General features: G+C 54.4%; 1 protein-coding gene across 2 annotated transcripts; it reads left to right on the forward strand.

Moving 5' to 3' along the window:
* The first annotated feature begins 522 nt into the window (after positions 1–522).
* TRIM25 (tripartite motif containing 25) lies at positions 523–21,329 on the forward strand. Of its 2 annotated transcripts, XM_044248622.1 has the most exons (10): positions 523–1,153; positions 4,155–4,250; positions 6,825–7,058; positions 9,822–9,993; positions 11,542–11,607; positions 13,737–13,763; positions 14,092–14,184; positions 14,305–14,403; positions 17,505–18,030; positions 18,349–21,329. In XM_044248622.1, exons 1-10 carry the CDS (start codon positions 551–553, stop codon positions 18,392–18,394), a joined length of 1,962 nt encoding a protein of 653 aa, XP_044104557.1. In that variant the 5' UTR covers positions 523–550; the 3' UTR covers positions 18,395–21,329. The 2 variants fall into 2 exon arrangements, with proteins under 2 accessions (XP_044104557.1, XP_044104558.1); XM_044248623.1 differs by lacking the exon at positions 18,349–21,329 and having other exon boundaries at positions 17,505–18,034.
* The last annotated feature ends 1,757 nt before the right edge of the window (positions 21,330–23,086 follow it).

Below are 23,086 nucleotides of genomic sequence, written 5' to 3' on the forward strand. Positions count from 1 at the left end.
GGGGAGGGGAGAAGGAAGGGCTTATAAACCGGGCGAGGAGTGGCAGCTTCTCGGTTCCACACCTAGGTCTTCAAGGCCAGGACTGATAGACACTCTCCCTGGAGGGCTCGCAGGGGGCAGCGCGGGTCCCGGTGAGTTCTCCGCAGAAGGCACCAGCTGCAGGCGCGCTGGGGCAGGAGCGCCACTCCAGCCGGGGTTCCCCACCTGCGGCGCAGGTTTCCTCCTCCGCCCTGGGGGGTAGGGGCGCCCGGGCAGAAACCGCTGCAGCTCGTAGGGACAAACTGAGACCCCGAGCCCGGCGCCCACGCCCACTCGGCGGAGCCGTCGCGGCTCCCAGCGCTGCCGCCTAGCTCAGCGCGTTCCACACTCCCGACACCCCGGGGGGGACCCCGCGCGGCCCGCCCCGCCCCGCCCCCCACGTGACTTCCTGGAGGCCCGCGGGGCCAGCCCCTCCTGCCGCTCAGTTTCGTTTCCTCGCGGGCCTCCGGCGGTCGTGTGTGGCAGTCGCGGCCGCAGTTCCAGCGCGTCCCGTCCAGTCCCCAGGAGCGCCATGGCGGAGCTGGTCCCCCTGGCCGAGGAGCTGTCGTGCTCCATCTGCCTGGAGCCTTTCAAGGAGCCGGTCACCACGCCCTGCGGCCACAACTTCTGCGGCTTGTGCCTGGACGAGACGTGGGCCGTCCAGGGCTCGCCGTATCTGTGCCCGCAGTGCCGCGCCAGCTACCACGCGCGACCGCAGCTGCGCAAGAACACCGTGCTGTGCGCGGTGGTGGAGCAGTTCCTGCAGGCCGAGGAGGCCCGGGCGACGCCCCCGCCCCCCGACGACTGGAAGCTGCCCACCCGCGCCGCCGCGCCCAGCCCGGCGGGCCCGGTGGCCTGCGACCACTGCCTGAAGGAGGTCGCCGTCAAGACGTGCCTGGTGTGCATGGCCTCCTTCTGCCGGGAGCACCTGCAGCCGCACCTGGACAGCCCCGCCTTCCGGGACCACCAGCTGCAGCCCCCAGTCCAGGACCTGATGCGTCGCAAGTGCCCCCGGCACAACCGGCTGCGGGAATTATTCTGCCCCCAGCACGACGAGTGCATCTGCCACATCTGCCTAGTGGAGCACAAGGCCTGCTCGCCTGTGCCCCTGAGCCAGGCCAGCGCCGACCTGGAGGTAGAGGGTGGTGGGCGAGGGCACAGGGCGGCAGCCTGGGACTGCGGGGCGGGGCGGAGTGGAGGGAGACGCTGTGGGCATCGTGGTCCACTGCGGCTCACCGGGGGCAGGAGGATGGGTCTTGCCCGGCCGAGAACCGGGGCAGGGGCGTCCCTGATGTCAGAGTGCAAAGGAGCAAGGAGATCATAGAGCCCTCCGCCGTCATCCGTGGCCCACCGTCTTTCCCCTCCTCCCTGTCTTACAGAGGGGACCACTAAGGACAGCTGAGGTTGCTTGCGTTAAGTCTGTAGAGGTTTTCCCACGTCGGATATGAGCCCTGGAGGCTCCCTCGGTTCCTTCGTGGAATCTTGGCAGCATCCCAGAGGTGGATGTTATTCGGTCCATGGTACAGCTGAGGAAATGGAGGTCCAGAGTAGTTAATTTAGGGTGAGGTACCCCATTAAGTGGCCAAGCAGGCACCAGGAGCCTGGCTGGTTGGACTCTACAGTTTGCTGCTTGTCCCCATGACCAGCCTGATACCCGAGTTCATGGAGCATGAGATATTCCTGGAGGCTTGAGGTCACACGAACAAAAAGTTGGGATGAGCCAAGAGTTCCAGTGAGCCGGGAGGGTCATTACGAGCAGAAGGGTGGGCCAGGTGCCAGATAGCTCTGGGTGCTACCCAAAGGCAGAGCCAGACTCTTGCAGGGCAGTGCTCTCCATCCCTGTGGTGCGACTTCCAGCACAGCTTTGGCCCCTGGGCCGGAGTCTTCATCAGTAAAGTGAGGAGGTGGACAGGTGGCTCCCTAAGGAGACTTCCAGGTCTGTGCTGATTTTAGTGGTTTGGGGGAGATCTTCACTTCCCTCGTACTTGTTTGTCACACACGCTTGGTTTTGTAATCCTTGTAATAGGCCTGACCTTGCCACCTCCCTGCTCCTCACCATTGTCCTGGCTTGCCAAGTCCTTCGATCAGCCTCCCCCTCTAGCCCTGCTGCTGCTCCCTACTGGGGCAGAGCCAGCCCTATCTGGGCAGTGCCCCAGCCCTGAGCAGCTGGCTTGTCTTGGGGTGGACTCGGGACTTTGGAGCCTCCCACATCCTCATGGAGAACTCAGGTCCTCAGTCTGTGAATAGATCCTCCACTTCAGAAAGTTCTCTACCCTTAGTGAGGGGACTATTGTCTCTCTCGAAGTCCTTGGGCCACGTTCCTTTGTCTGGAGTCACATAGGCCCCTCTCTCTGCCATCAGGGGACTGTCATATATGCATCTCATTTATGGTGGATAGAATTTTACCAAACATAGAGTTTTGGGGTGCGCTGCTGAGAGCAGCTGTTGGAGGTGGAACAGTCGGCAGTCCCTGGGTTTTCTGAGTTCTCTTCCAGCTCTGAGACCTGTGAGTCCAGATCTGCCTTGGCCTGGCCTTCCGCCTATGGCCCAGTTTATCTTGGCCACTGTTAGAGGCCAGGTCAAAGGGCATTGTCACAGAGGTTGAATCTGAAACACCATCAGTAACTTGGACTTTCAGGGTCAAGTTAGTGTGACCTTGATCCCTGCTTCCAGCCCTTAATCTCTGCTTCCAGCCCTTATAGTTGACTGTCACTGGGTTGTTCAAATCCAGATTCAAGGTCAGGTTTAGATCTGAATATCTCTAGTGGAGTGGGAGAGGCAGGAAAGTGGAGGGGGCAGGCTGGAGGGTGTGGAGCCGGCTCGTTAGGGGAAGTAAGTGTTTTTTCCTGGACATTTCCTGTGTCCTCAGTGCTTTAATTGTAATAACACTGGGACCTTGTAACACCAGTTAACAGTGAGGTGAGTCCATTCTTCCAAAGGTTGGGTAACTCGCACCTTACAGTGTTGTTCTTAGCTTTCAATAAGTTAACACCTGTAAAGCACTAGCACGGGGCCTGGCTTGCAGTGCGTATATAAGAAATGCTAGCTGCTCTTATTCTGGGGCTGGGTTTTTTTCCCCTCCCCGTTTCTGTGCCCCAGCATGTCACCTAAGCAGGGAGGGGGGTCGCTCCCGCTACGGATTCTGAAAATTTATAGAAATACTAAGAGGCTCTGGATGATACTGTCTCCCTTCATGCGTAATTGGCCTTGGTTCCTGGAGGTGACTAGGGACTTAACAATTCTGAGTCACCTTAGTTCCGTTAAAGGGATTTTGCTGATGGGGGGCTGGGCTACCGCTTGTTCATCCTTATTCCTAGCACGTAGCCTGTGGAGGTCCCTTGGAGCCAAACAAATGAGCCTTGGGCCCTGACTCTTGTCCCGCTGCTTCCCCGAGGCTGACAGTGACTCTTCCAGCTGTCTTCTGGAATTGGCAGATGGTTCTGGGGGAGCAACCCCAGATGCCAGGCTTATCTCTCTGGATGGCCTTCTCCCAGCTCCGGCTCCGTCATCCTTCCCTGCTTAATTAGCTCTCCGATTGTCAGTTAGCAGATTTTTCTTCCCTGCAGTTTTTGCTTTTCTCGTTGTTTGCAGTGGGAGAGTTGGCTCCAAAGACCTCATCTGCCATCCTTGAAGCAACCGTTCCAGCTTGTTCTTGGCTCTGTGTGAGCTCAGCCCCCTTGCTGGCCTCCTTGCCTCTGTTTCATTGTCTGAAAAATGGGTGTTAATGAAGAAGCTCCTGATAATAGAAGCAGATGTTTGGTTTGTCCTTAGTAAAGTCCTGGCACTGTGCTGAGTTCATACGTTGTTTCAGATAATTCTGCTACTGGCCCTGGGAGGTGGAAACATTTGTATCTCTTTCTTGGCCGAGGGCACAGGTGAGAGATGTTGGGACAGCTCGCAACAGGGCCTGGCACTCTAGTCCGTCTGTCTCCAAAGCCTGTGCTCATAACTTCTTTCTCGTACTGTTGCTCTAGGAGTTTGAAGGGAGACCATAAATATGAGAATGCTTCCAAAAGCTAGCTATAGGCAGGCAAGTCTCAGGGTGGCAGAAGCACCTGTGGGATAGATGCCAGGGCAGTCCCTGGTGTTGGGGGCTGGGCTCCAGTGATCTCTCATGCTGGTTGTTTTTGCTGCAGACCAAGCTGAAGCATAAGCTGACCGTCATCTACAGTCAGATCAACGGGGCCTCGAGGGCTCTGGAGGACGTGAGAGCCCGGCAGCACGATGTGCGGGTGAGTGACGGGGCTCTGCCCTGGGCTTGGGTTGGTTTCCCTCACGGAGTCAGGAAGAGAACTCCACCTGTCAAGACATCCAGAAAGCTGTGTCCCCCGGAAAGATTCTTTGTCGACCTAAACTGAGTGCATGAGCTCTGACCTTGTGTGGGGAGGACGGGGGCAATCATTAAAAATTAGGGCCATAGGGGCACGTGGGTGGCTCAGTGGGTTAAGCCTCTGTGTTCACCTCGGGTCATGATCTCAGGGTCCTGGGATCGAGCCCCACATCGGGCTCTCTGCTCAGCAGGGAGCCTGCTTCCTCCTCTCTCTCTGCCTGCCTCTCTGCCTACTGTGATCTCTTTCTGTCAAATAAATAAATAAAATCGTTAAAAAAAAAAAAAAGACATAGAGGGAAATTAAAAAAAAAAAAATTAGGACCATGAAGTAGTCATAGAGGGGCGCCTGACTGGCTCAGTTGGTAGAGCATGTGACTCTTGATCTTGAGGTTGTGAGTTCAAGCCCCACTTTGAGCGTAGAGCTTACTTTAAAAAAAAAAAACAAAAGATCGTGAGAAAAAAAGTACTGATCTAAAAAGTGGTTATGATTTAAATGTGAAAAAAAAGGGGAAACAAAAGTGTATATACCCACTAGAGTTCTATTTATAAAAATCAAGTGTGTTGGTTTTCTAGAGCTAACCTAACCAGTTACCCCCAGCTCAGCTTACAGAGACAGAAATGTGTTCGCTCACAGTCCTGGAGGCCAGAAGTTCAGAATCAGTCAGGGCCACACTTCCTGGTTCAAGGGAAGAATCCTTCCTTGGCTCTTCCAGCTTCTGGAGGCTCAGGCGTTCCTGGGCTTGTGGCTGGTGTCACTCCAGCCCCGGCCTCTGTCTTCATATGGCCTCCTCTTTCCTCTGTGTCTTCTGTCACGAACAAGGACCTTTGTCACTGGATTTGGGGCCCATCCGGGTGGCCCAGGATACTCTGATCTCAAGATTCCTACCTTATTACACCTGCAAAGACTTTTGCCAAGTAACCTCACCTTCTCAGGTTCGGAAATCTGCACATATCTTTGTGGGGAGGGTCATCATTCAACCTGTTACAGGAAGTGTAGGAAAAAAGACTGAAAGGAAGTATAGTAACAGAAGAGTAGCAGAAGCATTGGATGAATAGAATGAGAGATTTTGGGGGGGTCTAGTTTTTATAAGTTTTGTAAGGTTTTCAATATTAAAAGAATACATATGTGTTTTATATGTATAAGTAAAAAAATATATAAATATATAATAAAGTGATATCATATCTAATATAATATCTATATGTGTTTTTAAGTTTATTTATTTATTTATTATTTTGTTTTACGTTTATTTAAGTAATCTCTGTGCCCACTGTGGGCCTTGAACTCATGACCCCAAGATCAAGAGTCGCGTGTTCTTCTGACTGAGCCAGTTAGGCGCCCCTGAAGGAATATATTGAAAGAAGTTTTGAGTTTTAAATATCCCGCTCTAGAGCCGTAGCGTCTGGTTTTATGGTGGCAGCCTGTGGTGTAATTAGATGAGTTCTGAGTTAGAATACCAGCTGTTTTACAAAATAGCCTGTGATACTTGCCCGCTGTGGGCAGATCTCTGAGCCTCAGTTTTTCCAGCTGCACAGTGGGGTCACAGCTTTTCCCCCACGGTGGCCTTGTGGCTTAGGTGAAGGCATGTATGGGAAAGCATGTGTACTGTTTGGAGGGGGCGGGTTAAACTGTTGACAGAGATTACCCCCACCACCACCACCACCAAATTCAGAGTCTTAAATAAAATAGAGGTTTCTTTGGCGCGGTTGGCAGCTCAGAGCCAAATGGGAGCCGCCAGGACTAGCGGCGATGTCTCCGTTCCACGTGATTGTGCAGGATTCAGAGTCTTTTCTTACTACCCGGTACTGCAGGGGGTTTCTCACCTCTAGTTGGAGCTGGGTCCCCAGGACGTCTTTGTTCGAGCCTGCAGAAGAGGGGACAGGGGAGAAAAGTGCTGTGTGCGCGCTGCACTGGGAGCAGCTCAGTCCCGTGGCCGCATCTAGCTGCAGGGGTGGCTGGGGATGTCGTCTGTGGCGGGACAGCCCTGTACCCAGGGGTGTTCTCTTCCTAAGAGGAAGCCATTCTCTTTGTTCCTAAGCTCTACATAAAAAGCATCACGCCCGAGTTGTCTTCTGCACGTTGTTTTTTCCCTTGTGGAAATGTGTCCGTGCCTTGCCCTAGTTGATTAGTTTTCATTACTATTTAATATCCTATTCTATGAATAATTTGAAGATTTGTATCTTACTGATAGATATTTGGTTGTTCCCAGGGTTCTGCTAATGCAAGCAGTTCTGCTAGGAGCGTTCTTGGGTCTGTCTCTGGGGCAGGGGTCCAAGTGTTTTTCTAGAGGCTATTGCCTGGGTTGGGGAGGAGCACCTTTAGATTCATTAGACTTTGCCAAAGTCCCGTGCAAAGCAGTTGTGCCCATCTGGTCTCCCACGAAGCACAGGAAAGAGTTCCTGGTGCTCCACATCTCACCAACACTTGGTACCGCGGGCTTAACTTCCTGGGCTGTCCGCTGTGTCTTGGCCCTATTAGGAGGCTACGAATCGGAGGATGGAGCAGCTGAGACAGGAGTACATGGAAATCAAGGCGCTCATCGACGCTGCAGAGGCCACCTCCACTCGGAAGATAAAGGAGGAGGAGAAGAGAGTCAATACCAAGTTTGACAACATCTACCAGATCCTTCTCAAGAAGAGGAGTGAGATCCAGAATCTGAAGGAGGCGGTTGAACTTGTCCTGACCAAGGGGGACGAGTTCGAGTTTCTGGAGGTAGGTCTCAGTGAAGACAGATGAACGCGCTTCCTGCGTGCCATGACCCTGGTGACGGCAGGGGCTGTAGGGCATCCGGGAGACAGGGCTGGACGGGGTCCCTGGGAGCTGTCCTGAGACTCACGCAGTGTCCATTTGCTCTGTGACAGCTTACTGCAAACTTCATGATTTGGAAGAGCATTTTATTTGTTACCTCACCCCTTCTGAGACTTAGGGTTGGTGCTTGGCTTAAGGGCTTGCCATCTGAGGGTTAGCTGGGCTGCATTCCTTTTGGAGCTACGGGTTGTCTTCCAAGCTCATGCAGTTGTTGGCCAAATTCGGTTCTCGTGGTGCAGGCCCCAGGGCCTGCTCTCCCGCTGGCTGTCGGGGGAGGTCTGCTCTGGGTTCCTTGGCACGGTGGCCCTCTCTCTGCTTGCCAGCCACTTCTTCAAAGCCGGCGGAGAAAGAAAGCCTGGTCCCCTTTTTTTTTTTTTTTGGCTGTGTAGATTACTTAGATTATTGATCTTTTCTTTCTCCTTTTTATTTATTTATCTATTTTTAGATTTTATTTATTTATTTGACAGACAGAGATCACAAGTAGGCAGAGAGGCAGGCAGGCAGAGAGAGAGGAAAGCGGGTTTCCTGCCGAGCAGAGAGCCCGATGTGGGTCTCGATCCCAGGACCCTGGGATCATGACCTGAGCCGAAGGCAGAGGCTTTAACCCACTGAGCCACCCAGGCGCCCCACTTTCTCCTTTTTAAAAATAAATTTCAATTAAGTAGGCTGGACACCCAATGTGAGGCTTGAAGTCACGACCCGGAGATTAAGAGTCACATGCTCCACCAACTGAGCCATCCAGCACCCCCCCCTTTTTAACATTTTAATTCCAGTATCTAGTTAACATTCAGTGTTATATTGGTTTCAGGTGTACACCAGATTCAGATTCCACAATTCTGTATACTCGGTGTTCCTCATGATAAGTGTACTTTTAATGTCCATCACCTTGTTACCCCATCCCGCCATGCCCCTCTGGTAACTACCAGACTGTTCTCTAGAATTAAGAGTCTGTTTCTTGACTTTGTCTCTCTCGCTCACTCTCTTTCCCCTTTGCTCATTGTTTTGTTTGTTAAATTGCCATGAGTGAGTGAAATCGGGTGGTATTTGCCTTTCTCTGACTTCATGTTGCTTAGCATGCTAGTCTCCAGATCCGTCCATGCTGTTGCAGATGGTAAGATTTCATTCCCTCTTACAAGCCTGGTCCCTTTCAGTGGCTCCCGCTGGTAAATCAGGCCCACCAGGATACTCGCCTTTCTGACGGACTCAAAACCAGCAGATTTCGGATCTTCGTTACATCTGTAGCATTCCTGCAGTTTTTCCGCATACGGGAACTGAGTCACGGGAGTGCTAGCCTAACGTATTCACAGTCCTGCCCATACTCGGGGGGGGAGGAGATCATACAGGGTACTCACCCCTGGACCAGGCGGGCATCTTGGGGGCCATCTTAGAGTGTTGCCGACTGCAAACGCCTCCGTCCCCTTCCCTCCATGCCTCCTCCCCGTGGACCCTGGAAGTGTCTTTCTAAAGGACCTGGGTGACCTGTCCTTGTCAGCAGCCTCCTCTCTTGCCAGTCTCTGCCCCGCCCATGCTGTAACCACAACAGGGCACCGGCCATTCCCCAGACACCCTGGGCATTGGATGCCGTGCCCGACCCTCTCTGCCTCCAGGGCCACTCCAGCTGCCCCCCATCGTCCTTGGATCCTGTTGCTCTGCCATCACTGGTGACCAAACAGGTCTCACTCTGCTGTAGCACTCAGTGGCCCGGGTTTCCATCTGCTGGTTGTGTGTGTTCGGATTGCCGCTTCTTTGGGAAGACCCATCCCTTACTACTGCCCCCTTCTCCTGGCACACAGCAGGTGTTCCCCGAGCCCCATCGATGGGGCGACGACATCTCAGAGGACCAGAGTCCTTATTTTGGTCTTGGCGAGAGTACAGGAGTGGCTGGGAACCTTCTCTTCTTCTCCCCGCAGGGACTTCTTTCCATGCCTGGGTTGGGCACCACTGACTTTCATCTCAGTGTTCCTTCCTCTTTGTTGGTCTGGCTGCCTAGAGCTTTCTGAGAAGCATTCTAAGTCCATACCTTGGGCCTCTTGATGCTGTATGACCCGATTTTATCTCCAAGTGTGGCACCCTCTGGCAGCTCCTTCCTTTTCACTGGATGTGCCCTGGCTGAACCCTTTGCCCCTTGAGGTGTCTCCATCCAGTTTTAGAACGTGTGTTCAGAGCTGGTCCGGGAGGGCTGCAGACCGGCCTGAGGCTCCTGTGCTTGGCCGGCCACGGCGGGAGGAGCGGAAGAGCATTATCTGCCGGGGGGCGGGGGTGGTCAGAGATTTGTGTGTCCCAACTTTGTCCTTGCCACAGCAACTGGCAGAGTTCCTGGCAAAATGCTTGTTGTTTCCTTTTTTTTTCCTTTTTCTTTTTCTTTCTTCCTTTCTCTTTCTTTCTTCCTTTCACACGTGTTATTTCTTTTCTTTTTTTTGGGGGGGGGTGGGGGGGTACACATGTTATTTCTTGACTTCAGTTTCTCCGTTGCTAGGTGAGTGGCCTCTGAGGGCCCTTCCAGGTCCAGAGAGCTGGGACTGAAAGTGGCCCGTTAGCCCCCAGCAATCTCTGGCCTGTCACTTGAGCATACATGGGCAGAGGAAAGTCCTCCTGGGGTTTGTGAGGCCTGAGCCCGGGCCCTGGCTTCCCTGGAGCTGCCCGAACTAACGCCCTGGCCTGTTGCAGAAAGGGCTAAAGCTGCAAGGAGTGTCCACAAAGCCGGTCTACGTCCCCAAAGTGGAGCTAAATCAGGAGCTGATAAGGGGCGTCTGTCAGGGCACCTCAGACCTCAAAGACGAGCTGAAGCGGTCTATCAGGCAGTCCCAGGACAAGAAGCCCGAGGAGCCCACCAGCTCAGGTAACCATTAGCAGTCCCTGTGCTTCCCTCCCGGGACCCTTGAGACCCCTTGGGGTTTAGGGGTGGGGGAGGGTCTTGATCCACAGCACTGGGGCTTGAGTTGCATCTGCCCTCCATCTGGGAGGTCGCGGGGAAACATCTTGAGTTGTAGCCATCTTTCTGAAAACCTTTCTGGGCGCCTAGATGTTAAACGATGGAGCTTTCTGGGCAGGCTGTTCTTGGGTGTGATCGAGAGGCTGGCTCAGGTGGCTTTCGGATGGACTCTGGGTTATCAGTGTCTTTGGTGGGGAATGGCTAGTTTTGGGGTCAGAGAAACCTGGCATTCCCCTCTGACACCCCCTTTCTTTGCCCATTGTATCCAATCGAGGACCAGATTTTACTTCTTAAATTTCTCCTGACTCAGTCCACTGGCCCCGCTGCCAGCCAACACCTGCCTGCTTTCTGTTGCCCCCACCTGTGTCAACTTTCTAGAAAGTCCTTCTGCATCCACTCCTGCTGCAGCCAGAGAGAGCTTTTCAGGGTGCAAATCTGATCTCCTGGGACCTTCTCCCCTCGCACTGTTCAGAGAATTTCCATTGTTTTTGGATTTCAGATCACACTGTTGGCACTATTCTCCAGGCCCCTCCCTAGTCAGGCCCTGTCCGTTCACCAGCCTTGAAGCGCCCCTTCCTCCCACACATCTCTATGCATGCTCTTCCTTGCATATGCCAAGCTTCCTGCCACAGGGCCTTTGTATGTGCCCTTCCCACTGTCCAGAAGGCTCAGACTCCACCATCCTCACAAGTTCACTCCTCTCACCCTTCAGAGATCAGCTGAAATACTGTATTTCTCAGTCAGCCTCCCCTGTCACCACCCTCTCACTCCTCAGACTAGGTCCCAGGATCCTTATGATCCCTTTGCACAGGAGCCTTTGCACATCTGTCATTTTGTTCTTCCCCCGCTAGATTACAGTCTTTGTGAGGGCAGGGGCTTGGTCTGTTTGTCATCCAACTCTCTCTCCCCAGTGCCTAGCACAGAGCCTGGCACATAGCGAATCTTCCAGTGTATTCCCAGGGGTGGGGCTTGGAGAGCCGAGTGTCCTTGCGGAAGGGCCTCTGAAACCGGCATGGCGTGCTGTGTGCAGAGGGGATGGCTGTTGACGAGCTGGCCATGCATATATTTGTTTTCCTGCTCCCTCAGTAATTGCTGGTCTGGGGCAGGGTGATGGAAAAACCAGGGGGTGAGGAATGAGGCCTCTTGGCCTCTTTGCCACAAGCAAAGGGCTTGTTCCCACTGACACCAGAAGATCCAGAACCTCAAGAGAGGCTACAGAGGTCATGGAGCAGGGCGCTGACAGAGAAAACATTGACCCCAGCTACATTTTCAGCCAGAGAAAAGAGGGACACACCAAACCCTTTTCGTGCCCTTGTTTCTAGCTCTTGTAAAGGATTGGGTAGGGAAGGTCAGTGGAGATCACCTTTGTAAACCCTCTCTCCGCCTGCCCCTGGCAAAGCTGGCCCCCAAACTAGGGTTGCTTTGGAAGAACTAACCCCTTCTTCTTTGGCACAGGGAACCCTGGAGAGCATGGCCCAGCACCCACGCACAAACCCACCCACTCTGCGAAAAAGGCCCCTAGTAAGTAACCCTGCTGCTGTTCTGGGGCTCCTGTCAACCCGTCCCAAATGGCTGGGGGCGGGGGAGGGGCGAGTGCCTCTGCAGAGGAGTCTGGCTAGAGGGGCTGTTGTGGGGACTCCCCTGGGGTGCTCAGCAGGACCGGCTCTGCAGCAGCCTGGGCCAGCAAGGTTACCAGCACCTGCTCCTCTAGAGAAATAGTTGCGGACACCCGAGTTTTGGCTCTTGGGCAGAGCGCCCCCTGGAGGAGCTTGATGCAGGTCCCGAGGAGCAGTGGCTGCCCCCTCACCCGGAAAGGAGTTCCGAGGGAATTCAGAGCCGGTTCCCTCTGGAGTCATCCTGTGCTGGTGCTCTCAGAGCATCCCGACCTGTGCCTGTCGTCACTTCCCTGAAAAGTCAGCGTTCCCCGAGGGGTGCTGCCCCTGGGAGCCGCGGGAACTCTGGGTCTGTGCTGCCGCTGCTTGGTTTTAGAGTTTAGGCAGCCTTTGGCAGACAGATGTGTGGTATTGGTCTCCGAACGGAGTACAGAGCCAGGGGCAGAGATGCCTGGTGTGGATGGAGCAGGTGGCCCCCAGCTCAGCGAGGTGGAAGGGCACCTCAGAGGTGGAAGGGCACCTGGTGTGACCAGTGAAAGGAAGAGTCAGTGAACAGGCTCTGGGCACCCATGTCCGCAGATGGCCCGCCGCCCTTCTCCCCCAGAGCTGCCCCAGATCACAACACAAGCGCTTCTCTTAGCAGGGGTGAGCTGGGGATGCTGGCTGAGACGGGACAACAGGCAGAGGAGGAGTGGATGGATGTCACAGCGTAGATGAGACTCAGGACCCCCGTGAGGGTCAGGGAGGGGGCCGTGTCCTAGGCGGCGGCTCAGCCTTGGGTCCTCCCAAGAGGCTCATCCTGCGGGAGTGGGCGAGGCAGGAGGCGATGGGGCCAGAGTGAAGACAGCATCTGGACAGAGGACTTGGAAGTGGGAGGAAGGGAGAGCGGTGAGGTGGGAGGTATGTGTCCTGTGGGGCTGCGTGGGGGCTGGCGGGGAAGTAAAGGATGATAGGAGAGAGCAGGGTTTGTCTGCGGGCAGGGGGAAGATCCACAGCACCCCTTTTCACTCCAGTGGTGGGGATGGTGGTGGAGGGAACCTGAAATCTAGCTCACGTAGACTTGAGTATGTTTCAGACCCACCAGGGGTGTGTAAAACACGGGTCGCTGGGCCTCAGCCCCGGACTGTCAGAGTCAGCAGGGTCCTGGGTGGGACTCAAGAGTGTACATTTAGTTTTAGTTGTTGTTGTTGTTTTATTTGACAGAGATCCCAAGTAGGCAGAGAGGCAGGCAGAGAGAGAGAGGAAGGGAAGCAGGCTCCTTGCCGAGCAGAGAGCCCGATGCGGGGCTCGATCCCAGGACCCTGGGATCATGACCTGAGCTGAAAGGAGAGGCTTTAACTCACTGAGCCACCCAGGCGCCCCTACATTCAGTTTTCATAGGTGCACGTTCCAGAGAATTTTTCAAAGACTGTTGTGATAATTTGGCAAGCACATTTCTTTGCTGATTCCCTTTTTTTTGGGGGGGGGTTGGAGTGTTTTTTTCTTTTATAGAGATATAATTTATCTACAGTACAATGTGCAGATCTTAAATATGCACTTTGATAATTTTGACAGGTGTGTATGGGTGAGTTCCTGTTACCCAAATCAAGTTAAAGAGTTAATTACCTCAGAAAATTCCTTCATGCTCCTCCTTGTCAGTCCCAGGCCCCAAAACCACTGACGCAGGTTCTGTCACCATAGATTCATTGGCTTGTTTCCAGGGAAAACATCCTAGCTCTATTTGTATGGGTCACATTCATGCAAATGATTATTATAATGGCGGTTTTTAAAAAAGATTTTACTTATTTGTTTGAGAGAGCATGCGCAGGAGAGCACCAGAGCATGAGCAGAGGGAGGGGCAGAGGGAGACGGAGAAGCAGGCTCCCCGCTGACATGGGGAGCCTGACATGGGGCTCGACCCCAGGACGCCAGGGATCATGACCTGAGCTGAAGGCAGTCGCTTAACCACTGAGCAACCCCAGCGCCCCTGTTACGGTGTTCTGAAAGTGTCCCTGTGCTGTGCTTCACAATATCAATTTGGAAAATTTTCTGTTTCAGAAGAAGAAAAGAAACCCAAGAAACCTCGTAAGTTATGCGTTTGTGCCTCTTACTGTTTCTTGGGATTGCCCGAGTGTGGAACCGACGGCTGGCCGCAAAGGCTGACCTCTCCGGTCGGGGTTCTGTGATTACGTGCTTGGGTGGCCGGCGGGCCTGAGGTTGGGGGTGAGCGCGAGTGCACGTGAGCAAGACGAGCGATGAGCGCAGCCCTGTCTGGACTCGGCTGTGTCGCTCCGGCTATCCTGGTGTGTGCGTGGAAGTAGTTCCTGAGGATCAGTGTGGAAGGGAGGACGGGCCATCGGGCCACTGTATCATGTGTCCAATTCATGTTTCTCCTCCTCCTGTTCATCCCTAGCCCCCGCCTCAGCCTTCAAGATGCCCACCTTTGGAGCCTCGGCCACCAAGATGCCCACCTTCGGAGCCCAGGGAGAGTTCGTGGATCCGGAGGGTGAGTCCTAATTCCTAAGTCCTGGGCCAACCTGGAGGGTGAGTCCTTCGGGCTGGGGGCAGTGTGGGATGTCCACTCTTGAGTTTGTTCTGAAAAACGGCTCTCCGTGTCCTTATCCAGGTATAGGCAAAGCCCCCACTGCACAGCCCAACGCGGCGGCCGTCAAGGCCAAGGTGCTGGAGACCTTCTTAGCCAAGTCCAGGCCTGAGCTCCTGGAGTGTGAGTAGCGTCGGCTCTGAGGAGCAGTCCTGTTGGCTGTCAGTTTTACTCTCTGGTCTCTACCCTCGCCTCTGTCTGGACATCCAACTTGGCTCCCCCTTCCCCTTGTTAGCCACTGGCCTGTCCTCCACTTTGCCACAGCCTTGCTCGCTCCCTTTTCAGCACGTGCTCCCCCCGCCCCCTCCCGCCCCCCCCACCAGCTCCACTCGCCCCTTTCTCTGGGCCCACATCTGCTGCCCAGCCCATGCCTCGGGCATCGCTGGGGACCCACTGCCAGCTCCCCCACTCCAGATTTCTCCTCAGCTCCCCTGCCATTCCAGAGGCTTCCAACTTGCCATAATGGGTCCTCTCCCTGTCCCACCTACCTTCCTCTGCTTCACAGAGAAGAGGGGCCCCTCGGCCTCTTGTTGCTGCCATCTCTCCTGCATCTCCGCTTGCCGCCTCCTCCCGGCCCTCCTCTGTCTGCGCTCACTCTCTCAGTCAGGCCTTCCACACCATCACCGGCTCTCCTGGGGCCTGCCCCCCCCCCCCGCCCCCGCAACAGCGTGTTTAAATTCCCCTGATTGCAAAAGCAAAAGCAAAACAAACAGGAATACGAAAGCCACCACCAATGCAGACAGCCTCCCTTTCACCTGAATGCTGGGGAAAACTACAGATTCCTGGGCCCCAGGCCAGGGCTGCAAGGTCACGCTGCTGGCGACCAGCCCAGAAAGCTGGGGGGTAATCTCCTTTCCTCCATGATCCTTCTGAGGGAAGTTGGAAAAATACAGCCACATGGCTGTGGCTGCGTGTCAGAACCCCCTGGGGCCTTGACCCCGTCCCGCGGCTGCCCGAGCTTTCCCGGGGCTGTGGGGGGACAAGAGCCGCGAGTCTGGCCTCTGTCCCTGCCCTGCAGCAGGCCAGCTCTGGCCGAGGGTAGCGGCAGCCCCCATGCATCTAAACGTCAAGGACGCCTTTCAACCTTCAGTGTGCTGGACCTCTCAGTCACATCAGTCCCTGGGCTCCCCTGGGCGCCACCTGCACCTCTGATCCTTCTTAAGCACCTTTGCGAACCTCTCCTTCCTTGACTGCCTGGAAGCGGTTGGCAGTCCTTCAGCACCAGCTCTAGGCTCCTCCTGTTTCCCATCTGCACCCACTTGGATGCAGTACCCGAGACCTCCCGCTGCAGAGGGCGCCCTGGCCTCCCTTTCTCCAGCGGGTGCAGCGGGTTGAGCTGTCTTGGGGTGGTGGGGGGAGGGGGAAACTTCCTCAGGGCCCGCCTCTCCAGAGCTTCCTGTTGTTCCCACTTCCTTGCAAGACCCAGGCTTGGTGCTGCTGGGCTAACCACCGTGGGGCTGCTGGTAGCACACTGAACCACGGGTTTCTGGAGCTCTGGGCTCCTGGAGAGTAGCCATGTGAGCAAAGAAAGGGAGTTCCAGCAACGCAGGACCGTAGAGAACATTTTCCCTCCTCTGTTTATTTTGTCCCCCTGGGGTGTGGTGTTGGGGGTGGCTTAGGCCTCCTGGAAAAACATCCTGCCCAGAGCCATCCAGCAAGGGAATGGCAGGCCGTGGTGAAACCCCCAGGTCTTGGTTTCCAGGTTCCCAAGCTAGGGATTTCCCCTCCCCCAGGCTGCCTGGGGAATCTGTCTCCCACGGTTGGGGGTGCTCCTGGGAGGGGAAGGGCAGAGATGGGTGTGTCCCACGAAGGAGGTTGAGCGTAGGGACAACACACAGCTGAGCTCAGTCTTTGGATCTCCTGGAACCGTTGGAAGTGTGGTGGGAAGGGTGGGGAGGCCATGCGAGTGTCCCAACCAGGAATATTCAGGCAATGTCTGTGTTTGGCTCCCTGTGGTCCACCAAGTAAAGTCTAGACCCTGTAGCTTTCTGCCCTGTGTCCCCAACATGTCTCCCTTCTCCTGCTAGGGCCTCTCTGCCAGCTCCCTAGCCTTCCCTGGTCCCAGCACGTGCCCACCCTCCCTGTGACTCCAAGCTTTGCTCTCACTATCCCCTCTGCCCAGAATGACCTCACCCCATGCTGCTTGCTTCTGTTTAATATTTCTCAGCTTCCTGTTGCTTGGCGCCAATTCCAGCCTACCTGCGAGATGTTCCCCTGTGCGCTTCCCACCCTCCAAGTAGAGCCACTGGTCCCTAGAGCGTGCGCCCACCCATTGAGTAGAGTGCCGCCTCACAGTGTTGTCACTAATGGGCTGGCCTTGCCCTGAGGTCGGATACCATGTCTAGTCAGTGTCGTGCGTCTTGCCCAGAATCAGGTGCTCGGTCAATGGCTTTGGGTGGATGAATGGTCACTCATCTGGGTGACTGATAGATGGGCATTTGGCTGGATTGATAGGTAGACAGATGGACACATGTCTGGCTGGCTGGACAGAATGGATGGATGGATGGATGGATGGATGGATGTGTGTATGGATGTTGGGCAGATGGATACATATAAGGATGGATATATGGGTGGATGGGTGGGTAGATGGATGGATGGATGGATGGAAGGAAGGGTGTATGAGTGGGTAGGTGGATGGATGGAAGGAAGGAAGGGTGGATGAAAGGGTAGGTGAATGGATGGGTGGGTGGATAGATGGGCGGATGGATGGATGAAAGGAAGGAAGGGTGGATGGCTGGACGGGTGGGCAGGTGGATGGATGGAAGGAAGGAAGGGTGGATGAAAGGGTAGGTGAATGGATGGGTGGGTGGATAGATGGGCGGATGGATGGATGAAAGGAAGGAAGGATGGATGGCTGGACGGGTGGGCAGGTGGGTGGATGGATGGACTGATGGATGGGATGGATGCATGGATGGATGGACTGATGGATGGGATGGATGGATGGACTGATGGACGGGATGGATGGATGGATGGGTGGGTGGGTGGGCAGGTGGAGATGGTTGGATGGGTGTAAGGGAGGAAGGAAGGGAAGGAAAGGAAAGAAGGAGGGAAGGGTGGATGAGTAGGTAAGTGGATGGATGGGTGGGTGGGTAGATGGATGGACAGGTGGAAGGATAGATGAAAGGGTAAAATAAATGAATAAGTACTACCAGTTGGGGGAAATGTTTATACGTGAGAGCCCTTTGGGCTCCTTGTAACTGATTCCTTGGGTCATGCCTTCTTAGATGCGGTTAAATTCAGCCTGGACTACAACACGGCCCACAACAAGGTGGCGCTGTCGGAGAACTACACGGTCGCCTCTGTGGCTGAATCACCCCTGAACTACCAGCCGCATCCCAAGAGGTTCATGTACTGCTCTCAGGTGCTGGGCCTGCACTGCTACAAGAAAGGGATCCACTACTGGGAGGTGGAGCTGCAGAAGAACAACTTCTGCGGGGTGGGCGTCTGCTACGGCAGCATGCCGCGCCAGGGTCCCGAGAGCCGGCTGGGCCGCAACAGCGCCTCGTGGTGCGTGGAGTGGTTCAACACCAAGATCTCTGCGTGGCACAACAACGTGGAGAAAACGCTGCCCTCCACCAAGGCCACGCGGGTCGGCGTGCTGCTCAACTGTGACCATGGCTTTGTCATCTTCTTTGCCGTCTCCGACAAGGTCCACCTGATGTATAAGTTCAAAGTGGACTTCACGGAAGCGCTGTACCCGGCCTTCTGGGTGTTCTCTGCTGGTGCCATGCTCTCCATCTGCTCCTACAAGTAGGCAGGCCACGGACGTGGGCCTCTGCGGGCCCCGGCTTGTGGCTACGGAGCCACAGGTGGACCTCTCTGCGGGTCTCCTGTGATTCCCCAGGGGTTGAGAGTGTTGGGGGGTGGGGACTGGTGGGAGGCGGGGGTCGGGGGATGGGGTAAGAGGAGAGATCAGGCCAGAGCAAGGGGTGGGGGTGACGGCATCACGGGCCAGGAGGCATGGCCACGTCCTTGTGCCTGTCAGGGCAGGGTGACCTCCTCCTTGTTCTGGTAGGTCTCCAACTGCTGGCAGCTGGACGGGGCTCTGAGCGCCCTTCTCTGTTGCAGGGAGTCTGCAGCCGCTGCGTGCTCTTCCCCAGGTGATGTGGCGTGAGCTCCTTTGCTGCCTGGAAAAGCCTTCGGATCTTAGTGTTTTGATTACTTCCATAGGGCTATTCAACTCAATAGATTTTTTTAAAAATTCCAAAATAACTGAATTTCAATATTATTCATCCTTCCCCCCCTAACGTGGGGGGATTCGGGTATTTTATGTCTACCCATGGCAGATCTCCACCCAGATCAGAGTTTCTGGAAGGTGTGTGTCCTCTCCCCCCACTTGAGAAGAGCCCTGCTCCCCTTCCTCTTCTCCTACCTCACACACCCCATCGATGGTTTTCAGATGTTCAATGCAACAGGAAACTTTCCAGGCTAAGGTTTCGAACCATGATCTGAATCAGCCTCTGTGGAATTTGTGATTCAAGGTCAAGGTGACCCAGGTCCCATGGATGGAAACCCCTCCCGTTTCCCACTCTCGGCAGACATTCTTTGACTGTACCCAGAGCTTGGGGGAGGCCTTCTTCCTGTAGCTTAGGCTTTGGGGCAAGGAACTCCATGGGGCAAGAGTGACCCTGCTCTGGGTTGACAGAGTGTGGTGGTTTTGTTCCTACTAGAGTGTCGTCTTGCCCTCCTACGGCTGACTGGACTCCGTGACAGCCTTTCCTCCCCAGGACTGAGATCCTGGATTGGCTGGTGGAGAGACCACGGTGGCCAGCACAGGACAGCTAGGCTTTCTCTCCATAGCCTGTAGTCACATGGGCAGGTCTTGCGGGGCTGCCTCCGGGACCACACTAGCTCACCTGCTGGGGTGACTACCTGTGGCCCACAGCCTTTCTGGCAGATCCCTGGGAAGCAGGAGCATTCCTGTTTATCCCCGGCCACAGGCTGTACACCCGGGGCTGGCCCTCATGGCAGTCAGAAATCTGTCACTCGCTCTAGCCCCTGCTCTTTGCCTCCTTTGAGCTAATTCCAGATATTGGGCTTGACCAGGCTAGGGGGCCCAGAGACTTTAAGGGCCAGGGAGAGAATGCCCCACGGGGCTCAAGCACAAGGGGCTAATTTTCCTGCAGCATTTCTGTGCAGTGAAAATAACCCCAGTTTGCAAAGGAGAAGGAGGGAATGGACCGCCAGAATTTCCCGAGCTCCTTATATCCTGATGGGATGTAAATTCCCAATCCAATGTAGGAGGAATTTAGCCTCCCATTGGTGAAATGAAGCCTGTTCTGGACACTCCTAAGGTGGGGAGGGGGCTCAGATCAGGCTCTTGGTGTTAGACAGAGGTCATTATTGGGGATGTGGGGACCCCAGACCTCTTCTATGAATATATGAGAATTTAACACATCTCTGGCCTTGTGCTGGAATTCCGGGGCACTCCAGTCAGGCCCGGAGCCCTGGAAATTCCCGACAGGTGTGAAAGGACTTCCACTTCCTTGGGAGGGAGATCCTCCTTGTAGGGAAGAGATCCCTACAGTAGGGAAGATCCTCCTTGTAGGAAAGGGATCCCTACAGTAGCCAAGATGTGTGTTTTGTTTTTTTTTTTTAAGTTTTCCTCCTCTGATCCTGGGAAGAAGAGTTCTTTGGTGATTCTTCTCTGCTGTTGGCCCAGGTCAAAAGCATCTTCATTGATGTGAAACAAAAGCCTGGTCTGAAGCCAGTTCCTACCTGGGAGACAGCTGGGCTGAGAGGAGGGGAGCGCGGCAGCGGAGCGGGGGTCCTGCCCTGGCTGTCCGCTGCAGATCCTAGCTCGGGAAGCGAGCTCCCCTCTCTGTGTGAGGGGCAAGCAGGTAACCCAAGCTGGGCTCTGGGCAAGGTGCTCTGGAGAGGCAAACCCTTGCTGTCTTGAGCCATTCTGTGTGCAGCGGTGACACTTAATGTTCCCTTGCCACTGCCCCACCCAGATTCCTCAAGGTCAGGCCAACTTTGTGTTCGTCTGACTGTCTCGTTTTGCAAAATAAATCAGAGGAGATGGTATTGGGTCGCTCACTACTCTGGCCATCCCATCCTGGAGGGGGTGCCTCCTAGACGCCCCCTGGTGCCCTGGGGAGGAGTCAGAAATCCCTAGAAACACTAACAAAACGACTGCCCCAGAGGAGGGTGTCAGGGACTGACTCACTCACTCTGGCGTGAGCAGGTCCCGGTCAGCTTTTTGTATGATCCAGGACTGGCCGGTGCCTCTGTTTCATTCCTCTGAAATGGATCTGTGATCTCCAACTGATACTGGGACATCATCTCTTTATTCTTCCTCCCCCACTGTTGATTTTAGTGAGTTCGGAATATTTGAGCTATTATTTCATGAGCTGTTTTGTTTAAGGAGCTAATTCTTCAAGAGATAGTTGGGGCTGTAGACACAGATCTTTTTAAACCCACGAGAACTACTAGGGCGGAGGCTGGTTGACCTGCCTTGGAATCTGTGAATATCACAAAGCAGTGTCTGGTGCTCCTTTCTGCAGCCCAGATGTTGTGTGAGTGTCTGCACACGCGGAAACGTACAGCAGGTCTGAGCATTGCGAATTCTCGTGAATTCCTTTCCCTTTCACTTTTCCTTTCCCTTTCCCTTTCCCTTTCCTTTTCCCTCCCTCTCTCCCTCCCTCTCTCTCTTTCTTTTCTTTAAGTTTTCATGAATTCTTGAGCCCGAGGGAAGTTCTCTGCCATAGACTGGACGTTTGTGTTGCCTCAAAAATCATATGTTGAAGCCTAACCCCCAATGCGATGGAAAGGGGTGGGGGATTAGTTCATGAAGGCAGAGCCCTCATGAATGAGATTAGTGCCCCTATAAAGAGACACCCGTAGAGCTCCCTCGCTCGCCCCTTCGGCCTTGTTGGGGACCTAACAGGAAGGCAGCTGCCTGAAGTCCTCACCAGACTTGGAATGAACCAGCGCGGGATCTTGGCTGGATCTTCCAGCCTTCAGAATTGTGAGAGGGGCGCCGGGGTGGCTCAGTGGGTTAAAGCCTCTGCCTTCGGCTCAGGTCATGATCCCAGGGTCTTGGGATCGAGTCCTGCATGGGGCTCTCTGCTTAGCGGGGAGCCTGCTTCCTCCTCTCTCTCTGCCTGCTTGTGATCTTTCTCTGTCAAATAAATACATTAAAGAAAAAAAAAGAAGAAGTGTGAGAAATAAATGTTTGTGATTTAAGCCACCCAGTTTCTGGTGTTTTTGTTACAGCATCTCAGACTAAGACCCCATGTGACTGCAAAACTGAAATAAAGGAAACCTCATTTAAAATGGAGTTGGGGGGCACCGGGATGGCTCAGTTGGTTAAGGGTCCAACTCTTGGTTTCAACTCAGTTCATGATCTCAGGGTCATAAGATTGAGCTCCACCTCGGGCTCCAGGCTCAGCACTGAGTCTGCTTGTCCCTCTGTACCCCGCCCTCCCCGTCCCCGCCCCCGCTCATGCTCCCTCTCTCTCTTTCTCTTGTAAGTAAATGAAATCTTTTTTGAAAAATGGAGTTGGGAGGCTGGCAGGGGGAGCTCTGCTTGCAGCCCTTTGCAGACCCGATGGGAAGAGAGTACCTTGCCGGAAGAAGCCTACACTTTACTACTCCCTCAGGAGGAAGGGAGATTTTCTCCTTCCCTGGCAACAGCCCAGCCAGTGAGAAACCGTTACAGCTCAGCCAGGGAAAAGCCGCTACACTTGAACTCCCAGTTTACTCCAACGGGGACTGAAACCGCCCTCCCAAACACGCCCCCACCACCTTTCTTCTGTAAAAGAATGTTCCTCCTCTTTGTTCTCAGGACTTGTGTGTGGTTTTGCCCTGACTTGCATTTCTCTGCTGAATTGCAATTCTCTGCTATTCCTGAATAAATCTATTTTTGCTGGTAATACAATTTTCATTTTCAAGGTTAGCATTACCTTCTGGGTTTGCCAGCCAGAAGTGTCGGTGGCCTGGGGACCCCGGAAGTGTGGCTGCTGTCTGGAACAGGGGCAGTCCCGCTGGGACAGTGTCCTCCAGCCTGTAGAATCCAAGCTCCAGACTGTCAGCAGAATTGTGTCACGGTGCTCCAGGTGCTGTCAGCATAAAGGTGGTGGGATCGCAAATTTTTTTTTTTAAAGATTTTATTTATTTCACATGGGGGGGGGAGGGGCAAGACAAGCCAAGGAATCAGGAGGCAGAGGGAGAGGGAGAAGCAGACTCCCCACTGAGCAGGGAGCCCCATGTGGGACTCGATCCCAGAACCCTGGGATCATGACCTGAGCCTAAGACAGACACTTAACCGACTGAGCTACCCAGGCGCCCCCATCTTTTTGGTTCTTTATGAGGAATTCCAGTTTGCTTACAGTGCCCATCTTTCCTGTATGTCATGTTCTTTATCTAGTAAAGCCCTTAGCTAATTAATGCCAATTGTTTCCAATCCCCAGTCTGATCATTCCAACATCCCTGCCATGTGTGCCCTGTCTCTTCAGATTGTGCTTTTTGCCTTTGGCTCTGCAATGTAACTTGCTGGCTCGCCCCACGTGGTGTAGTAGGCGAAAGGAATTGCTGTAGATAGGCCTTTGGTGTAGGTGGAGGAGACAGGGTCCGTAGTCCTGAGATGAGTTCTCAGACTTGGGTGAGCCTATGCCCCTGGGCCGTGAGCTTCCCAAATATTTCTCAGTTTTATTCTCCTCCCCTCAAACAGGACAGGACGGCTAGCAGGGGCTGGAATGGGGTGTTTCTCTGCCCCCGGATCTGCCAGGCTCTAATAAAACCCCAGCTGGGGGGAAGTGGTTAAGCGGTTTCTCCTGAGGGCAGGCCTTGTTACCAAGGGCAG

Source organism: Neovison vison, chromosome 5, assembly GCF_020171115.1.
Source record: "Neovison vison isolate M4711 chromosome 5, ASM_NN_V1, whole genome shotgun sequence".
In the NCBI taxonomy this organism is placed as follows: Eukaryota; Metazoa; Chordata; class Mammalia; order Carnivora; family Mustelidae; genus Neogale; species Neogale vison.